Source organism: Dipodomys spectabilis, unplaced genomic scaffold (genome assembly GCF_019054845.1).
Source record: "Dipodomys spectabilis isolate Male_0828 unplaced genomic scaffold, ASM1905484v1 ptg000783l, whole genome shotgun sequence".
In the NCBI taxonomy this organism is placed as follows: domain Eukaryota; kingdom Metazoa; phylum Chordata; class Mammalia; order Rodentia; family Heteromyidae; genus Dipodomys; species Dipodomys spectabilis.
The window spans coordinates 24,018,529-24,040,377 of record NW_024871460.1 but is presented as its reverse complement, the minus strand read 5'-3'; the positions used below and the strand labels follow the sequence as shown (position 1 = coordinate 24,040,377).

General features: G+C 39.7%; 1 protein-coding gene across 1 annotated transcript in view; it reads left to right on the top strand.

Moving 5' to 3' along the window:
* The window catches only part of Dpy19l4 (dpy-19 like 4), a 60,952-nt gene extending 41,133 nt beyond the window's left edge, over positions 1–19,819 (top strand). The window contains exons 12-19 of the mRNA XM_042673059.1: positions 417–575; positions 2,225–2,344; positions 4,184–4,304; positions 6,689–6,745; positions 7,404–7,486; positions 12,271–12,403; positions 15,925–16,083; positions 19,151–19,819. Of these exons, the coding sequence (XP_042528993.1) occupies positions 417–575; positions 2,225–2,344; positions 4,184–4,304; positions 6,689–6,745; positions 7,404–7,486; positions 12,271–12,403; positions 15,925–16,083; positions 19,151–19,315 (997 nt within the window). The 3' untranslated portion in view covers positions 19,316–19,819. The remainder of the gene's footprint in view (positions 1–416; positions 576–2,224; positions 2,345–4,183; positions 4,305–6,688; positions 6,746–7,403; positions 7,487–12,270; positions 12,404–15,924; positions 16,084–19,150) is intronic.
* Positions 19,820–21,849: the final 2,030 nt, after the last annotated feature.

The window sequence follows — 21,849 nt, the reverse complement described above, 5'->3', positions numbered from 1 at the left end:
ACTTGAGCCACAGTGCCACTTCTGGCCTTTTTCTGCTTATGTGATGCTGAGGAATCGAACCCAGGGCCTCATGCATGCAAGGCAAGCGCATTAGCACTGAGCCACCTTCCCAGCCCAGATTTGTCTCTATTTTAGAGGTTTTAGTCCATCTTCATTTGGCTCTCATTTTGGGGTGTTTGGTAGACAGGCTTTTCCTTACCTCATGGTTGCTAGGAAGCACGTAGAGGAATACCAGAGAAGACACACACACACACACAAAATTGACTTAAAATATGGAAACCTACCTGAAAGACAACAAAAGTGAAAGGTGTAGAGGCCTGAGTTCATACTGCTGCTCTGCAATTAAAACAGAATCCTCTATGTTCAGCTGTCTAAAACACCTGTGATTTTAATCAGACCTTTTTGATCTTCTCTAGAAATTTCACAATGAATTGGCTTCTGTGTCAAGAATCTCTCCAGGCACCATCTGAAGATTTCTTTTTACGACTGACTCGTTCTTCTCTATTACCATTCTATATTTTAGTGTTAATTATTTGTCTTCTTTCTATGATACAAGTTTTCTTTAGGAGGATTAAGTAAGTACCTATGAAAATCCACCACTTTACTGGGGTATTATAAAAAAGACATAACCTATAAAATATTTGCTATTAAATATATGCTTATGCCCCCACGGCCGACCAAAAAAAAAAAAATATATATATATATATATATATATATATATATATATATATATGCTTACCACTGAGCCAAAACTCATCTCTGTTTTTTTTTTTTTTTTTGGTTTGGTCATGGGGCTTGTACTCTGGGCCTGGGTACTGTCTCTGAGCTCTTCAGCTCAAGGCAAGTGATCTACCACTTGAGCCACAGCGCCACTTCCAGTTTTCTGGTAGTTAATTGGAGATAAGAGTCTCATGGACTATTCTGCCTGGGCTGGCTTTGAACCGCCATCCTCAGATTCAGCTTTCTGAGTAGTTAAGATTTCCTTTTTTTTTTTTTTTAAAGGAGACAAACTGGGGCTGGGAAGGTGGCTCAGTGGTAGAGCGCTTGCCTTGCATGCTTGAGGCCCTGGCTTCGATTCCTCAGCACCACATAAGCAGGAAAAAAAAAGCTGGAAGTGGCGCTGTGGCTCAAGTGGTAGAGCACTAGCCTTGAGCTGAAGAGCTGAGGGACAGCACTCAGGCCCCGAGGTTCAGGCCCCACGACCGGACCCAAAATAAATAAATAAATAAATAAATGGAGACAAACTTTGGCCTAGCATTTATGAGGCCCTAGGTTTAGTCTCTGGTGATGCTAGAAAAAAAAGAAAAGAAAAGAAAAGGAGAGAGAGAGGAAAGAATGTGCTAATTTTGTTGTGTTGCCCAGAGTAGTTTAAGTGATTTTTGTATTTCAGTCTCCGTAGTAACTGGGACCACTGCTACTACAGGTATATGCCACTTCATCTTCTTTCAATATTGTAGAATTTCTAATTCTGTTATTTCCTAACTAATCATTTTAAGTTCACTATAAAAAATAATTTAAAAAATTTTAATAAAAAAAATGTTAAGCTTTAGTCCATGTAAATATGTAGTAACAGATTTGATATGAGAATAATAAATAATAAGCGTTTACAGACTAATATGCTTACCATTTCACTTTTTTTCTTTCTTTTTTTTTTTTTTTGTCGGTCGTGGGGCTTGAACTCTGGGCCTGGGCGCTGTCCCTGCGCTCTTCAGCTCAAGGCAAGCACTCTCCCACTTGAGTGATAGTGCCACTTCCGGTTTTCTGGTGGTTTATGGGAGATAAGAGTTTCTCGGACTTTCCTGCCCAGGCTGGCTTTGAACCTCGATCCTCAGGTCTCAGCCTCCTGAGTAGCTAGGATTACAGGCATGAGCCACTGGCACCCGGCCCATTTCACTTTTTTAAGAACAATGTTAGCTAGGTACTGGCAGCTCATGCCTGTAATCTTAGCTACTTAAGAGGCTGAGATCTGAGGATTGCAGTTGAAAGCCAACTTGGGCAGCAAATCTGTGATATTCTTATTTCCAATTAACCACCAAAAAAGCCCAAAGTAGAGTTTGACTCAAGTGATAGAGTACAGAAAGCTCAGGGACAGTGCCCAGTTTCAAGTTCCAGGGCCAGCACAAAAACAAAACAAAAAAATTTAAATTTTCAGGGATGGCCCTCAAAGGTGCTGAACAAAAAGGCTGTTGTTTTTAAACTTTAAAAATACATTTCTTTTTTATAGTGGCATGTCTATCAAAGAAACAGTTACTCTTGAAGATGGGCGAATTGGAGAAAGACCAGAAATAATTTATCATGTAATCCACACTATTTTATTGGGTTCTCTTGCAATGGTTATAGAAGGGTAAGTGTACTTTATTTGATGTTTGTTTTTGCAAAGATTTTCCCTTTTATTGGTGGTACTGGAGTTTTGAACTCAGGGCTCACTTTTTTTTTTGTTTTGTCAGTCATGGGGCTTGAACTCTGGGCTGGGCGCTGTCCCTCAGCTCTTCGGCCCAAGGCTAGCACTTTACCACTCGAGCCATAGCACCACTTCTGGTTTTCTGGTGGTTTATTGGAGATAAGAATCCAACAGCCTTTCCTGCCCGGGCTGGCTATGAACTGCAATCCTCAGATCTTAGCCTCCTGAGTAGCTAGGATTACAGGTGTGAGCCACTGGTGGCCCGCAGGGCCCACTCTTCATAGAGTAGGTACTGTACTATTGAGCCATTCCTCTAGCTCCTTTTTGTGCTACTTTTAATTTTTTTTTATTTCTTATTGTTATTATAAAGGTGATATACAGCAGGTTACAGTCACATAAATCAGGTAATGAGTATATTTTCTTCTTTTTTTTCTTTTGGTCATCATGGGGTTTGAACTCAGGGCCTGGGTGGCTATCCCTGAGATCTTTTGCTCAAGGCTAGCTTTCTATCATTTTGAGCCACATCTCCACTTCTGATTTTCTGATGGCTAATTTGAGATACGACTTTCTTGTCTAAGCAGGGTGAGCCTGATTCCCCAGATCTCAGCCATCTGAATAGCTAGGATTACAGATGTGAGCTACTAGCATGTCACTTATCATAGATTTTTCTTTTTTTTTTTTTTTTAACTTCAGAGTCCAATTAGCAATTTTTGGTGGTGATCACCTGTAATGCCAGTACTTAAGAGGCTGATGCTGAAAGATCATGCACATTTAAGACCTGTCCAGGCTGGGCACTGGTGGATCATGGCTATAATCCTAGCTATGCAGGAGGCTAAAGTCTGAGGATTGTTGTTTGAAGCCAGTGTGTACAGGAAAGTCCATGGGACTTTTATCTTCAGTTAACCACCAAAAGGATGGAAGTAGAGCTGTGACTTAAAGGGTAGAGTGCTAGTCTTAAGCAAAAGAGGTCAAACTCAGGCCTTGAGTTGAAGCCCTAGTACTTGCACAGAAGAATCCCCAAAACAAAAACAAAACTAAAGTAAAAACATATTCCATTTAAAACCTTAAGTTGTGGGCTGGGAAGGTGACTCAGTGGTAGAGCGCTTGCCTTGCATGCGTGAGGCCCTGGGTTCGATTCCTTAGCACCACATAAGCAAAAAGAAAAAAGCCAGAAGTGGCGCTGTGGCTCAAGTGGTAAGAGCGCTAGCCTTGAGCTGAAGAGCTGAGGGACAGCGCCCAGTCCCAGAGTTCAGGCCCACAACCGGACCCAAAAAAAAAAACAACAACAATTTGTGTGTATAGAAATTAAATACATATTAGGAATTATAATGTACACATGTATATATATGTATGTGTATATGTATGCATACATATATGTGTATATATGTATATGTATATAATCCGGGCTATATATGTTAGCCCAGATTGCTAGAAATAGTATTCCTATCTAAGAGGATTTAAAAGTTTTTTATGTTCTGCCAAATTGTTTTCTGAAAAAGCTGAGGACAGTTTTGTTACACCCTCTTCAATATAAATGTTTTTTTTTTTTTTTTTTTTTTTTTTTAATATAAATGTTTTAACTTATCCTCAATTTTTAACCCCTATGTCTTACTGATTATTTAATAACTAGATAACAATCTGTTGCTGAAAATTTGAGGCTAAATAAGCTTTTTTCATTCTTCCTTTACGTTTTGGTATTTTTTAGGGAGTTTAATTCAGTAGAGAGGAATCAGGAACATGAGGGCCATGGGATATGTGATACACGATTATTCTGTTTTCCAGCTTAAAATATATTTGGACTCCTTATGTGTGTATGCTAGCAGCATTTGGTGTATGTTCCCCTGAACTTTGGATGACAGTTTTCAAGTGGCTTCGGTTAAGAAGTATACATCCAGTATTGTTGGTGAGCTGTTATTTGCGTTTATTCAGTATAATATAAAATGCAAATAAATAGGAACTACACTGAATACTACTGAGATAGACTGAAAAAACATAATGACTTACAGATAGAAAAAGAGCTCCTTTTATAAACAAATAATTTTGGATTTATAATTAAAGGATTTCAATTGATACAAATAAAAACATGAAAGGTAAGCAATTGTGGTGGCTCATAACTGTCTTCCTAACTACTTACGAGGCTGAAAATTCCAGATTAGACCAATCAGAAAAGTGTGCAGGACTCTATCTCCATGGAAGAGAAGCTGAATGTGGTGGCATGTATCTGTATTCCCACTGTTGACAGGAAGCCTAAAAGTATGTTGGTCATACTTAGGCACAGTCCCAAGACTCTGTCCTAAAAATAACCAGTGAAATCAGGCCTGATGCCTTGGGTTGAAAACACTAACACTGCCAAGATAAATAAGTCAATTAATTTAATTAAAATAATAAAAATGAGCCAGGTGCCGGTGGCTCACGCCTGTAATCCTAGCTACTCAGGAGGCTGAGATCTGTAATCCTAGCTACTCAGGAGGCTGAGATCTGAGGATCGCAGTTCAAAAACAGCCTCAGCCCGGGCAGGAAAGTCCGTGAGACTCTTATCTCCAATAAACCACTAGAAAAACCGAAAACTGGAAGTGGTGCTGTGATTCAAGTGGTAGAGCGCTGTCCTTGAGCTGAAGAGCACAGGGAAAACGCTCAAGCCCAGAGTTCAAGCCCCACGACTGACCAAAAAAAAAAAAAATAAAGGTAAAAATGTAAATAAGTATGAAGTTGATAGAAATTAATTTTAATTTTTTCCGTTTTTTTAGACCATACTGGGGCTTAAACTCAAGATCCCACACTTGTTCTTTCTACCACTTGAGCCACGCATCCGTATATTTGTTTGTTTGTTTGTTTTGGTTATAGGGCTTGAACTCAGGACCTGGACACTGTCCCTGAGTTCTTTTGCTTAAGCTTAGTGCTCTACCACTTTGAGCCACAGCCCTACTTCCAGTTTTCTGGTGGTTAATTGGACATAGAGTCTCATAGACTTTCCTGCTGGTTTCAAACTGTAATCCTCATATCTCAGCCTCCTGAGTAGCTAGGATTACAGGCATAAGCCACTGGTGCCCAACTACTATTTAATTTTTTAATAGCAGCCTTGTATTTATTTATTTATTTTTTGCTGGTTCTAGGGCTTTGACTCAGGGCCTGGGCTCTATCCTTTAGCCTCTCTGTGCTCAAGGCAAGCACTCTACCACTTGAGCAACAGTGCCACTTCCAGATTTTTCTGTTTATGTGGTACTGAAGAATTGAACCTAGGGCTTCATGCATGCAAGGCAAACACTCTACCACTGAGCCACATTACCAGCCTCAGCTTTGTATTTGTATAATAAATGTGTTAATTTCCCTCTATTTGCTGCTTCATATGTTGAGAAAGAGAGAGTGTGTAAGAGAGAGAGAATGAGTTTGTCAATACAGGGATTTTTCAACTCAGGGCACTTGAGTCATTCCTCCAGAATTATTTATTTATTTTTATCAGTCGTGGGGCTTGAACTCGGGGCCTGAGCGCTGTCCCTCAGCTCTTCAGCTCAAAGCAAGTGCTCTACCTCTTGAACCACAGTACCATTTCTGGTTTTCTGGTGGTTATTTGGAGATAAGAGTCTCATGGAGTTTCCTGCCCAGGCTGGCTTTGAACCTCGATCCTCAGATCTCAGCTTCCTGAGTAGCTAAGATTACAGGTGTGAGCCACCAGTGCCCAGTGCCCTCCAGAATTATTATTATTATTATTATTTTGTCAGTAGTGGGGCTTGAACTCTGGGCCTGAGCACTGTTCCTCAGCTCTTCAGCTCAAGGCTAGTGCTCTACCACTTGAGCTACAGCGCCACTTCCGGTTTTCTGGTGGTTTATTGGAGATAAGAGTTTCACGAACTTTCCTGCCCCGGCTGGCTTTGAACCATGATCCTCAGATCTCAGCCTCCTGAGTAGCTAGGATTACAGGCTTTTTTTTTTTTGTCAGTCTTGGGGCCTGAACTCTGGGCCTGGGTGCTGTCCCTCAGCTCTTCAGCTTAAGGCTAGTGCTCTACTACTTGAGTCATAGCACCCCTTCCAGCCATTTTCTGCTTATGTGGTGCTGAGGAATTGAACCCAGGGCCTCATGCATGTAAGGCAAGCACTCTACCTCCGAGCCACCTTCCCAGCCCAGTGAACCTCTGTTGAAACCCGGTAACAAGAATTATATTTGAAACACGTAACTCTCACCTCATTTGATGAACTAGATGCCATGAGGATCTTCAATTGCTCATAGAGTCAGTCCTCTACAATATACTCTAAAATAACTTGTCCTCGTTTTTTTCTTTAATGCTTTAGGCTCTTTTTCTGAGCATGGTTGTACCTACTATAATTGGTCTCAATTTATGGAAAGAGGTAAGAAAACCAAGTTTTTATATTACCGAAAAACACTAGCTATTATGTAATGATAAATTTACATATGAGGATGAGAAAGTTATTAAAACGTTATTTTAACCAAGTAAGTTTTTCTTAGCAATGCTTCATTTAAAAAAAAAAGAGAACATGATGGCAGTGCCAAACAGTTTGAGTACCATCTGATGCATCAGTAGTTGAATGTCATTGTTAATTCAACTGATAATTGATAAAGGAAATGGCTGTGTAAAAACATCTGAATATTTAAAAATATTTTGGTTACTCGAAAGTTTTAATAAGTCTTAATGATATAAATTTTTTGGCTTGCAATAATGTAGTCTGAAACTAATTGCTATAAACCTAAAACTTACCTGATCTGAAATTTATTTAACATGTGTATGTGGAAGATATAATGCTTAATTGGGTGCTAGTGATAAAATTATTTACTGATTCTAGGCAGTGAATTTTATTGTAAGATAGATGATTTGAATTGAGAATAATGAGTAGGTCACTGAAGGGATAGAGACTCATGACATTCAAGTCAATGAGAACAGGGTTGTAATTTCATTTGTCTTTTGTAAGTTTTTAGAGCACCTGAACAGTTTTAAACTTTACAGTTACTTACCTACATACCCTTTGCGTATTTTGTTGTGCATTTCAGTTTTTTCCCAGATTAATGACAGAATTGACGGAACTACAGGAATTCTATGACCCAGATACAGTGGAGCTTATGACTTGGATAAAGTAAGAATTGAATTGCCCAAGACTATTAATAAGCTATTAACTTTCATTACATGCTACCTAAGGGATTGGGGGAAAATGAAAAACGTAATACTTTCCATTGTTCCCATATTCTGTGATTTTTAAGTATACTCTCTGATTGGGCTTTGTCATTTTAATATTTCTTTTTTTTTCTGCCAGTCCTGGGGCTTGAACTCAGGGCCTGGGCACTGTCCTTGAGCTTTTTTTGTTCAAGGCTATTGTTCTACCACTTGAGCCACAGTGCTGCTTCTGGCTTTTTCTGTGCAGTTTATTGGAGATATAAGTCTCTTGGACTTCACTGCCTGTACTGGCTTCAAACCGTGAGCCTCAGATCTCTGTCTCCTGAGTAGCTAGGATTATAGGCATGGGTTACCAGTACCCAGCCTTAATTTTCTAATTAAGTTTACTTCCATTTTAAAGAACAACATTGATAAGTATGAGGTTGGAGAGACCCACCCAACACTAGAAATATCAAATAGGGACAGGTACTCTTTTGTTGGTAGTAGGGCTTGAACTCAAGGTCTAGGTGCTATTCCCAAGTCCTTTCGCTGGAGGTTAGCACTCTACCAATTTGAAGTACAGCACCGTTTCTGGTTTTCTGGTGGTTGGAGAGGAGTCTCATGGACTATACTGTCCAGTCTGGCTTCAAACCATGACCCTCACATCTCAGCCTCCTGGGTAGGTAGGATTACAAGCATGAGCCACCAGTGCCTGGATCTCTTTTCTGTATATAGTCAAAAAGGATACTGTTCATTCTTGTGTTGGAGTTGCATGGGGAGTAAATTGCTGATCTTGGTAACCATAGGGTTTTTTGTTGTTTAATTTTTATTTATTTATTTATGTGGATCCTGGGGCCTGAACTCTGGGCCTGGGTGCTCTTCAGCTCAAGGCTATGCCCTACCACTTGAGCCAAAGTGCCACTTCTGGCTTTTTCTGCTTATGTGGTGCTGAGGAATCGAACCCAGGGCCTCATGCATGCGAGGCAAGCACTCTACCACTGAGCCAACTTCCCAGGCCCGGAGTTTTGATTTTAATGTCAAAGCAGAACAGGAAATCTGGTGTTGGGACCTCTGCAAGCAGAGAACTGGAATTGAGATTCCTTCACCATACAAATATGTAACCTAGAGATTTAAAAGGCCAACGAAGGATCTAATAATAAAATATCCAAAGTAGCTGTGTCTTTCCTGGTCTAAACAGACGTAAAGAGAAATTCTCTTTGTTAATTTGTAGCATTGCACCTGAATTCACATTGGTTTGTAGTTTGAAATTATACTTTTTTTTAAAACTAGGAAGCCTCAAGTCAAGAAACTGACATAAAAAGTGGTCTTTTTCAATTGGTTTATCCCTGGCAATCACTGTCTTTGATTCTGGTATCCTGAATCTTGTATATATATTGATCTGATTTGGGGAAAGGAAGGGGAATAACAAAATGCTCAAACAAGGACAAAGGATGACCCATTGCAACAATGATACTCACAAGTCATTATGTTGGAAATGAACTCTACAATTTTGGGGGAGGGAAGAGAAGTGCTGGAGGGAAAGTTTAGTGGGAGAAAAACAAAGGCGTGGGTAACCATATTGACAAAAATGTGCTGATTACTTTACTCATGTAAGTGTAAGCCCTCTGTACAGCGTCTTCACAATAAAATCAAATAAAAAATAAAAATAACATAGAAAAAAGATGACCAAAGTTTTTAACTACTCAAAAAAAAATGGTTGTGGGTTGGCCTGGTAGATATGCTACTTTCTCAACTCAGGCTACACAGAATTCCTAAATAAATTTTCATGAGGTTGAGCTCTAAAATTAAAAACACAATGAGAAACTTCAACATAGCAAATATCAGCCATTATTTGTGATAAGCAGCTTAGACCCTTAGTAGTTTTTGTTAATGTATGAGTGCATTTGCTTATGTAACAGATTGCTACAAAACTTTAGTGTTTACCAGCAATAAATATTATTTTTCACAGTTTAGGGAGTCAGCAGGTAGACACAGTGGGAATTCTCTCACCTTGAGCAGCAGCTCAGATGCTCCTAGAAAACCTGTCATGACTTCTTTCACCAGTTTAGGATTGGCTAGATTTCAGCTGAGGGGGTCAGACTGATTTGCCCATGTGTCTAGGGGTAGGTTTGAAGGTCAAGCATATTTAAAGCTGTGCCTATATTGTGTTGGCTATTTTTCTGTTGATCAAAGCAAATTACATAACTATAATACTGGAAAAGCTGTTATTACAGCGTGTGTGTGTGTGTGTGTGTGTGTGTGTGTGTGTGTGTGTGTATGTAGACATGAAAATGGAATGAAACATTCAGACTTTGGAAATGAACAAAAAAGAAGAAACATATTTCTGCAGTGAACAGTCAGTTTGTAGAGTAGATGCATAGAAATGAGTATTGCTTTTTTTTTTTCCCCCCCTTTGGTCATGGGGCTTGAACCAGATCTGGGCCTAGGCTCTGTCCCTGAGCTCTTCAGCTCAAGGCAAGCACTCTACCTCTTGAGCCATAGTGCCACTTCCGGTTTTCTGGTGGTTAATTGAAGATGAGTCTCATGGTCTTTCCTGCTCAGGCTGGCTCTGCACCATGATCTTCAGATCTCAGCTTCCTGAGTATCTAGGATTACAGGTGTGAGCCACTGGCACCCAGCATAGTTGTTTGTTTGTTTTTAAAGAGGGCTTGTTACTAAAAAGACTTGTATATATAAAAATAATGTTCTACAGATCATCCATTAAAACTTTTTGTAACTTGTATTTACCATTGAGGAGTACTGACAATATAGCCTTCCTTCTGTTGTCAGTAACAAAAGAAGTTTCTGGTTTGTAGGCATGGTACAAGTAGTAGAGTGAGTATCTGCCTAATCCTGAGTTCAGATTCCATTACTAGGGGAAAAAAGTAAAAGAAGAAGTTATATGCTTTTGAAATTTATATGTTTTATATTTATATTTTACATATATATTTTATTCATATGAAAATATTGTGGTAAATCACAAAGCACTATAAAACCAAGGCAGACAAATATTTGTGATTTACCATAATATTTTCAACATAAAACAAAGGCCTAAACAAATGGATTTTGGACAAAAAAATTGGATTTTTATCTGATGTATGATTTATTCTATCTTATGTCCATTTTCATTGAATGCTTCCTGAGGACAGTAGCTAGGTTATATCTCTTCATTTCCAGAGCATGGCACTATCCATAGTACATAGTAGATGGGTGCTGAGTGTTGAACATATGAAGTGAATAAGTAAAGGTAGAGCTGAGAAAATAGCTCAGTGGTAGAACATTTGCTTTTTACGTCCAAGGCCATAGGTTTGATCTCTCTGTACTGCATTCATTGATAGACACTAAATGGATGGATGGATAGATAGATAGATAGATAGATAGACAGATAGATAGATAGATAGATAGATAGATAGATAGTTATAGAGATGCATTAGAACAATCCAGTGTAGTGTGTTTATAGTTTTCCCACATTCTAAACGTATTTTCTTTCTGGAAGTTTGTGCCATGATCCTGGCTTGAAAGACCATACGTATGTTATATAAATAGTCATGAGTGAATATAGGGAAGGAGCAGAAGAATAGATGGGTCTGGTAGGAGTTGAGTTGTGTTGGTTAATATTCACAAAAGATGATTTGAGAATTTATAGTATCACCACTGAACTAGCCAAAATATTATATTCTTTTTTTTTTTTTTTTTGGGTCCGGTCATGGGGCCTAAACTCTGGGCCTGGGCGCTGTCCCTCAGGTCTTCAGCTCAAGGCTAGCACTCTACCACTTGAGCCACAGCGCCACTTCCAGCTTTTTTCTTTTTGCTTATGTGGTGTTGAGGAATCGAACCCAGGACCTCATGCATGCAAGGCAAGCACTCTACACTGAGCCACCTTCCCACCCCCAATAGTATATTCTTGTCTGTTAATTTACTGCTATTTTTAATGGCATTTACATGTTTAGACTTACTGTTTTCCTGTGCTCCTTTTTTTTTATTACTCCCTTGCACAACTTCTTGAAAATAACATATTAAAATAATTTCTGTATCTTCACTCAAAATAATCGTGTGTGTGTGTGTGTGTGTGTGTGTGTGTGTGTGTGTGTGTGTGTGTGTGTGTGTGTGTGTGTGTGTGTGTGTGTGTGTGTGTGTGTGTGTGTGTGTGTGTGTGTGTGTGTGTGTGTGATGGTCCTGAGTTTTGAACTTAGGCCCTGGGTCCTAACTCTGAGCCTTTTTGCTCAATGCTAGTGTTCTACCACCGGAGCCACCACTTCTGGCTTTTTTTTTTTTTTTGGTAGTTAATTGGAGATAAGAATCTCACAGAGAGCTGGGAAGGTAGCTCAGTGGTAGAGTGCTTGCCTTGCATGCATGAAGCCCTGGGTTCGATTCCTCAGCACCACATAAGCAGAAAAGGCCAGGAGTGGCATTGTGGCTCAAGTGGTAGAGTGCTAACCTTGAGCTGAAGAGCTGAGGGACAGCGCCCAGGCTCAGAGTTCAAGCCCCATGACTGACCAAAAAAAAAAAAGAGTCTCACAGACTTTCTTGCCTGAACTAGCTTCAAACAGCAATCCTCAAATCTCAGCCTCCTGAGTAGCTAGGATTATAGGTGCAAGCCATTGGTACTAGGCTAAAATAATGTTTTTTAAGTGTGTCCATAAATTAACTGAATGATTGAAACAGTGTATTATACATTGTAAGCTACCTGCTATTTCAGAATTGATGTAAATCATTGAGCTTAATAGTGTACTTGATTTTAATTGTGCATCTCTTGGTTCTTTGCAGAAGGCAAGCTCCAGTTGCAGCTGTGTTTGCAGGGAGTCCACAGTTAATGGGTGCAATTAAGTTGTGCACTGGATGGATGGTGACCAGCTTACCTCTTTACAATGACGATGATCTTCTCAAGAGAAATGAAAATGTAAGTCATATTGAGGACTACATTTAGTTCTTTTATAGCACTCTATCAATTTAGCATACTTCATGCTAATGCGTTTGTTGCTAGTTAGGTAGGAATATCCAAACAGTTTTAGAAGAGCTGATTTACTTTGGTTTTAAAAGTTACATGATAAATTTACCAAGGGATGGGGCTGGGAAGGTAGCTTAGTGGTAGAGTGCTTGCCTTGCATGCATGAGGCCCTGGGTTCGATTCCTCAGTACTATATAAGCAGAAAATGCCAGAAGTGGCGCTGTGGCTCAAGTGGTAGAGCTCCAACCTTGAGCTGAAGAGCTAAGGGACAGCACCTAGGCTCACAGTTCAGGTCCCACAACCAACAAAAAAAAAATTTACCGCCGGGCACTGGTGGCTCATGCCTATAGTCCTAGCTACTCAGGAGGCTGAGATCTGAGGATCACGGTTCAAAGCCAGCAGGGGCAGGAAAGTCTGTGAAAATCTATGTTTTGTTTTTGGGTCCGGTTGTGGGCCTGAACTCTGGGCCTGGGCACTGTCCCTCAGCTCTTCACCTCAAGGCTAGCGCTCTACCACTTGAGCCACAGCACCACTTCCGGCTTTTTTTTTCTGCTTTTGTGGTGCTGAGGAATCAAACCCAGGGTCTCATGCATGCAAGGCAAGCGTTCTACTACTGAGCCACTTTCCCAGCCTAAGTCTGTGAAAATCTTATATCCAGTAAGACCACAGAAAACCCGAAGTGGCGCTGTAGCTTAAGTGGTAGAGTGCTAGCCTTGAGCTGAAGAGCTGAGGGACAGCGCCCAGGCCCACCACTAACCAAAAAAAAAAAAAAATTTACCAAGAAAATCGAAAATTAAGTATTATTTTCTGTGTTTTAAATATCAATACTGGCTGGGTGCTGGTGGCTCACCCATGTAATCTAGCTACTTAGGAGGCTGGGATCTGAGGATTGTGGTTTGAAGCCAGCCCAACCCAGGCAGGAAAGTCTATGAGACTCTTATTTCCAGTTAACCACCAGAATACCAGAAGTGGTACTATGGCTCAAAGTGGTAGAATGGTAGTCTTGAGCAAAAGAGCTCAGGGACAGTACCCAAGCCCTGAATTCCTCATGACTGACCAAAAATGCAAAACAAAACAAAAACCCACAACAAAATACCAATAATGGTCAGGTACTAGTGGCTCATGTCTATAATTCTAGCTGCTTACCAGGCTGAGATCTAAGAATATCAGTTCGAAATCTGGCAGGAAAGTCTGTGAGACTTATCTCCAATTAAACATCATGAAATCTAGAAATGGAGCTGTGGCTTACATGATAGAGCACTAGCTAGCCTTGAGTGAAAAAGCTCAGGGACAGCACCCAGGCCCTGAGTTCAAGCCTAAAATTTGCAAGAAAAAAATGTAGGGGGCTGGGAAGGTGGCCCAGTGGTAGAGTGCTTGCCTTGCATGCATGAGGTCCTCAGTTCGATTCCTCAGCACCACATAAGCAGAAAAAGCCGGAAGTGGGGCTGAGGCTCAAGTGGTAGAGTGCTAGTCTATAGCTGAAGAGCTGAGGGACAGTACCCAGGCCCAAAGTTTAGGCCCCACAACCAACCCCCAAAAAAAGAAAAATGTAGGTAGGTAGGTAGATGGATGGATGGATAGAGAGAGAGAGAGACAGACACACAGATCTGTATCTCAATAGTGTTCAGTATTGGTATGTTTCTGGGGAAAGCATTTAATTTTCCATAGTTATCAGGGGAACTGATGTATAGTATTTTAGAAAGGTAAACTTTACTTTGAAAACATATTTTTCTCAAATTTTAAAGTAATATATCTTGGTATGCTTTGTCTCTCCAAGCTAAAATTCTGTTAATAGTTAAAATCCAACATTTAGCTGGACATGTTGGTATGACTATAATCCTAGCTACTTGGAAGATGGAGGCAGGAGAAATACAATTTCTTTGTATGTGTGTGTATGAATGAGCACACGTACACATGCACACCGGTACTATGGCTTGAACTCAGACCTCATGCTTTCACTTAGCTGTTTTGGTCAAGGCTGGCACCTAGTACTTAAGCCATACCTCTGCTTCCAGTTTTGTTCTGGTCAATTGGAAATAAGAATCTCATGGAAGTGACGCTCTGGCTCAAGCAGTAGAGCGCTCACCTTGAGCTGAAGAGCGCAGGGACAGTGCCAAGCCCAGAGTTCAAGCCCCACAACCAACAACAACAACAACAACAAAAAGAATCTCATGGATTTCTCTGCCTTGGCTTGACTTTGAGCCTAGATCCTCAGATCTTGGTCTTCTGACTATGTAGATTATAGGTGCTAGCCACCTTTTGTAGTCTACGATTGTAATTCTAGGATCAGACTAAGCAATTTAGTGTTTCAATTTAGTGGTAGAGTGTTCACTTAACATTTACAAGACCCCAAAAACAACTCTTTTTTTTTTGTTGTTGTTGTTTTTCAGTGGTAGAGCATTTTCCTGGGCATAAGGCCTTCAGTTCTACACGTAGCACTTCATAAACAGCCAAAGCAAATATGGTGCTTGTGGCTCATGCCTATAATCCTAGCTACTCAGGAGACTGAGATGTGAGGATGGAGATTTGAAGCAAGCCTAGCAGGAAAAATCTGTCTCTTAACTCCAGGTAACTAAAAGATGCAAGTAGAGCTGTGGCTCAAAGTAGTAGAGTGCTAACCTTGAGCACAAAAACTCAGTGACAGTGTGTAGGCCCTGAGTTTAAGTTCTAGGACCAACACATGCACATATATACACACAAGAACAGAATAAAAACAACAGCATTAAAAAAAAAAAAAAGGCAGACTAGAACTCAAATATTCTAAAAAATTTTGAAATTTTTTGTGCTAGTCTTGAAGCTTGAACTCAGGACCTGGGTGCTATCTGAATTTTTTTGCTCAAAGCTAGCACTCTACCACTTACACCACAACTCCATGTCTGGCTTTTTTTAGTTCTTAATTGGAGATAAAATTCTCACAGATTTTCTTTTTTTTTTGGGGGGGGGGGGGGTCCAGTCGTGGGCCTGAACTCTGGGCCTGGGCGCTGTCCCTCAGCTCTTCAGCTCAAGGCTAGCGCTCTACCACTTGAGCCACAGCGCCACTTCTGGCTTTTTTTCTTTTTGCTTATGTGGTGCTGAGGAATCGAACTTACCGCCTCAAGTATGCAAGGCAAGCGCTCTACCACTGAGCCACCTTCCCAGCCCTTTCACAGATTTTCTTCCCCAGGCTGGCTTTGAACCATGATCCTCAGATCTCAGTCTTTTGAGTAGCTAGGATTATAGATGTGAGCAACTAGCACCTGACCAGAATAGGTACATTTGTAGACACATAGATTATTGGTTACCTCCGATGGAAGAAGGCAAAGGGGTTGGATACAAGGTTTCTCTCTGGAGGTAATGCAAATGATGGAAAAATAATGGTGAATGCATAACTATAAATATATTAAAAATCTAATAGATGAATTGGATGGTATGTAAATTGTATTTTAATGAACTTTTAGTTTCATTGTCTTTTAAAATCAATTTTAATATTTCAGATATATCAAATCTATTCCAAGCGATCTGCTGAAGATATTTACAAAATACTGACATCCTACAAAGCTAACTACCTAATCATAGAAGACTCTATCTGCAATGAGATGGGAACCATGAGTGGTTGTAGAGTTAAAGATTTATTAGATGTTGCAAATGGCCATGTAAGTATCTGAAAAGTTACTTTAGACTTTAATTTTGGAACATAACTAATAATATAATTGAAGTTGGGCTCTGGTGACTAATTCCTGTAATTCTAGCTACTCAGGAGGCTGAGATCGGAGTGTCAAGGTTCAAACTCAGCTGAGACAGACAAATCCCTGAAAATTTTATCTCCAGTTTACCTGCAAAAAGCTGTTAGTAGAGAGGTAGTTTAAGTGGTAGAATGCCTGCAAAGTGAAAAATGCAAGAGAGAGCACCAGGCCCTGAAGTACAAGCCCCTGTAGGAGCACTAGCATACACACAATAGATAGATAGATAGATAGATAGATAGATAGATAGATAGATAGATAGATAGATAGATAGATAGATAGATAGATAGATGAATATATATGCATATATTGTCTGTATATGTGAATGTGTTTTGTGTGTATATAATGTATATATATATACATAAACATATATATATTTTTTTTATTTTTTATTTTTTTGGTCAGTCATGGGGCTTGAACTCTGGGCCTGGGCACTGTTCCTGAGCTCTTCAGCTCAAGGCGAGCATTCTACCACTTGAGCCACAGAGCCACTTCCATTTTCAGTAGTTGATTGGAGATAAGAGTCTCACGGACTGCCCAGGCTGGCTTTGAACCATGATCTTCAGATCTCAGCCTGCTGAGTAGCTAAGATTACAGGCGTGAGCCACCAGCCCCCGGGTTATATACGTTTTTTTACAAAGAAAAAAATACATTTACCAATACCAAAATTCCTTATTAATTGTATATGCTTGTGTTGTGTTTTTCAATGCGCAAACATCTAGTCTTTTTTTTTTTAATAATGCTGGGAATGAATCTAGGGCCTCATGGGCATGCAAATGTTCTACCACTGAGCTATACCCTCACTCAGTATTTATAAATAAAAGATGAATTAATTTAATTGGAATGATGATTTGCTTGTAATAACCTAAAGGGCAGCTAGTTACAGTGTTATATTCTAATATTTTTTAAACTTATTTATTTGTTTTGTTAGTTTGGGCCTTGAGCACATGAATGCTCCACCGTTTGAGCTACAGCACCATTTCTGGTTTTCTGGTGGTTAAATGGAGTTAAGAGTCTTAGCAGCCAGGTACCAGTGGCTCACACCTGTAATCCTAGCTACTCAGGAGGCTGAGATCTGATCGTGGTTCAAAGCCAGCCTGGGTAGGAAAGGCCAAGAGATCTCCAAGAAACCACCAGAAAACTGGAAGTGGCCACTGTGGCTCTAGTGGTAGAGTGCTCACGTTGAGCTGAAGAGCTAAGGGACAGCGCCCAGGCCCAGAGTTCAAGCCCCATGACCAACAAAAAATAAAAACAAAAAAATAGTGTCTCAGGACTTTGCTGTCCAGGTTGGCTTTGAACTGTGGTCCTCAGATCTCAGCCTCCTGAGTAGCTAGGTTTATAGGTGTGAGCCAGCAGCTCTCAGCACAGTCACATTCTTACGTTGAGTAATCTTATGTAATTTGATTCATAGCTAGAAAAAATGATTTTACCAATTAACATAGGACATGTGCAATGAATCCTTATTATGCAGTGTGATCAGAGTGACTTCAGTTGTTAGGATGTAGCTGGATGTTAATTTTTACATCAACTACAGCTTTTTGTTGTGGTGGTTTAAAATATTTTATTTGTGCAGTAGGATCGGGTCAGATGTCTATATAGGATTTTCTTTGTATAAGACAGTCACACAGGGGCTGGGAAGGTGGCTCAGTGGTAGAGTGCTTGCCTTGCATGCCTGAGGCCCTGGGTTCGATTCCTCAGCACCACATAAGCAAAAAGAAAAAAGCCGGAAGTGGCGCTGTGGCTCAAGTTGATAGAGTGCTAGCCTTGAGCTGAATTGCTGAGGGACAGCGCCCAGGCCCAGAGTTCAGGCCCCACGACTGGACCCAAAAAAAGAGGATCATGGTTCAAAGCCAGCCTGGGCAGGAAAGTCGGTGAGACTCTTTATCTCCAATAAACCACTCAAAAACCAGAAGTGACACTGTGGCTCAAGCGGTAGAGTGCTCGCCTTAAGCTGAAGAGCACAGGGACAGCACCCAGGCCCAGAGTTCAAGCCCCAGGACCGACCAAAAAAAAAAGTCACATTTGTGCTTCAGACTTAGTGCTCTACCATTTGAACCACAGCTCCATTTATGGCTATTTTGGTAGTTAATTGGATATAAGAGTCTCATGGGCTTTGCTGCTGGGTTGGCTTTGAGCTGTGATTCTCCTGAGTGGGTGAGATTACAGTAGTGAGCCATCTGTGCTTAGCCTCTCCTTTTAAAGTTGACTTTCTGATATCTTTGATAGATATTAAGATTCTATTTATTATCTTATTACTTTATTCAAATGCTGTACTACTAAGGTACATATCCAGCAAGCATTTTACTGTTTTAAAAAGCCTGAAAGTGAGTTGAGTTGTCTTAGTTTATTTTAGGTAATTAGGTAATTATCAATCTATATTCAAGAGTAGGAATACAGAGTAGGATTATAATGTGTTCACTTTTCAGCCTTATCAAGTTCTGTGATTTGGTTTTTCAGAGGAAACAGTGTCTGTAAATTATGGGATTACATCTTTTAATAATTAGAAATATTTTGTACTCGTTTCTCAATCTGATAGAAACTTCAGGAGTTTAGTAGACATGATGACTTATGACAAGTCTTATATTTGCTAAAAAGTGTGAGGTATTTTATAGTTAATGTTTAGCAGTAATATAGATAGACAGATAGATAGATAGATATGTATGTATGGGCTTGGGCGCTGTCCCTCAGCTCTTCAGCTCAAGCCGAGCTCTCTACCACTTGAGCCACAACACCACTTCTGGTTTCTAGTGGTTTACTGGAGATAAGAGTCGCACAGACTTTCCTGCGGGGCTGGCTTTGAACCATGATCCTCAGATCTCGGCCTCCTGAGTAGCTAGGATTACAGGCCACCAGTGCCTGGCAGCAATATTTTTTCATGTCAAATGTTTAAGGATTTGTACATTGGTTACTTGTACACGAGTTGCATTTTTCTCATTAAATTTCAATAAATTTAAACATTGTATTTCTTTTCTTTTGATAGGTAGTTTGTGAAGAAGGTGACAAGTTAACCTACTCAAAATATGGACGATTTTGTCACGAGGTCAAAATTAACTATTCTCCATACGTGAATTATTTCACTAGAGTATACTGGAACAGGTCCTACTTTGTATATAAAATCAACACTGTGATCTCCTTCCAATCTTGAAAAGTAATGAGCCTTCATTTCAAAAACTGAAGTTACTTGACTTAAATGTGATTTTCTTCTACCTATGTGGTGTCTGTTGCAGATCAGAGTTTGGACATTCAAAATGCTGCTGCTGCTTCTCTCTTGCTGTTAACCATGTCCAAGGTTTTGAGGGAAACAGAAAATCTAGAATTAACTTTCTCTGGTAAAATGTCAATTCTACTCTGCAATATTCCAGACAGTTCCTTCCTTACTATTACATGGTCTTTAAGATTTCTACAATGTTTCTCTATAATTCATTCTATCATAATACTGATCTTGAATATGTTCAAGTTCAAAATCTATTTCATATACATAATATTTAATACATATTTAATGTTATAATAGAAGGAAAGATCATTTTTCAAGCAAGTTTCTGAAGGTACTTAATGGCTTTATAACAATTAAAATTCTACAATAAACCAGTAATTTAAACATTAGTTGAAAACATGACATTTAAATTAAAATAGAAATTATATAAAGGAAAGTGAGCTGGCCGCCGATGGCTCATACCTGTAATCCTAACTACTCAGGAGGCTGAGATCTGAGTATTGCAGTTGAAAGCCAGCTAGGGCAGGAAAGTCCATGAGACTCTTATCTCCAGTTCACCACCAGAAAACCAGAAGTGGTACAGTGGCGCTGTGGTTCAAGTGGTAAAGTGCTTGCCTTGAGCTCAGGAACTCAGGGACAGTGACTAGGCTGAAAGTTCAAGACCCACGACCAACCAAAAAAAGAAAAGGAAAATGAGTTTTAAGTATATACATAAAGAGATATCCATAAGTTTTCATAAGACTGCTCTTATCATTTGCTGCTTATGTGAGACTTTCTTAGAAATAGTGCATGTTATTATATTTTATTACTTTATGACTTGATTGGCTTTTTTTTCCTTGTACCCATTAACTTTATTACAATTTCCTCATTATAAAACAGTAATTCTTGTTACCTCTACGTATGTATTTTCAAATGGTCATTTAAAAGAACGTTGAGGGGCTGGGAAGGTGGCTCAGTGGTAGAGGTCTTGCCTTGCATGCCTGAGGCCCTGGGTTCGATTCCTCAGCACCACATAAGCAAAAACAAAGCCGGAAGTGGCGCTGTAGCTCAAGTGGTAGAGTGCTAGCCTTGAGCTGAAGAACTGAGGGACAGTGCCAAGGCCCAGAGTTCAAGCCCCATGACCGGACCCCCCAAAAAAAAAATAATAAAAGAACGTTCAGATTTAAAAATATAAAAAAGTGTAGGGTGGGGCTGGGAAGTTAGCTCAGTGGTAGAGCGCTTGCCTTGCATGCCTGAGGCCCTGGGTTCGATTCCTCAGCACCACATATGCAAAAAGAAAAAAAGCCAGAAGTGGTGCTGTGGCTCAAGTGGTAGAGTGCTACCCTTGAGCTGAAGAGCTGAGGGACAGCGCCCAGGCCCAGAGTTCAGGCCCCACGACCGGACCCCCCCCAAAAAAAAGTATAGGGTATACAGTATATTCCCATTTTCTATGGTAGTATTAAATAAAAAACCTTGTCAGAATCAGTACACTACAAAGAGGATCTGTTTCTGGAAGTATATGCAGATACTGTTAAACATATATCTGCAGGGGCTGTGGGTTTAGCCCAGCGGAAGGGCATCCGCCCGGCGCGTGCAAGGCCCTGAGTTCGGTCCTCAGCCCTGGAAAAAAAAAACTAACAAAAAAAAGCCTATATCTACATACAGATATGTTTGTTTTAAAATGCAGATTACATTATTTGTGAAACTGATACTGTGTCATTGTTAGAGCAAAGCAACAGTTACATTTTCAATGCAAATTCATAGTACAAATGCTATGTTCTTTTAAGTATTTTCATATTCATAACCATTTATTAAAAGAAAAATAATTAATTTGACCTTTTAAAGAGATTCACAGTAGGTGTAATCTATAGATCATTTTCATAAGATACATTTTAGTTTTATACACTGTTCAGTGAACAGGTTTTTACGCTTTTCACTTGTTATTAGAGTATTATAAAAAAAATCACCTTCAGAACTCATATTAATACTGTCTTTATTTTTTTAATTAAAAAAATTTCTGCCATGTGCTGATGGCTCACACCTATACTCAGGAGGTTGACGTCCTAGAATCCAGCTTTGTTGCCAGCCAGGACAGGAAAGTCTATGAGACTCTTATCTCTGATTAACCACCAAAATGCCAGAGTGGAGCTGTGGCTCAAGCTGTAGCCTTGAGCAAAAACCCTCAGGCACAGTGCTTATGCCCTGAGTTCAAGTCCCAAGACTGGCACACAAAAAATTTTTTTAAGTACATGATTTCTTAGAGTAACTCTAGGATACGTCTAACAATTTCATTATTATAAAACTAACTCTTATAACCTCTATGTATTTTTAAAAATATTTTTATTGTAGTTATAAAGGTGATGTACAGAGGGGTTACAGTTATTTAAGTCAGGTGAAGAGCATATTTCTTTTTTTCCAATGTCACTACTTCCCTTGTTCTCTCCCAGTTTTCTATGTATATATTTTTAAATGGTTATTTAGAGCTT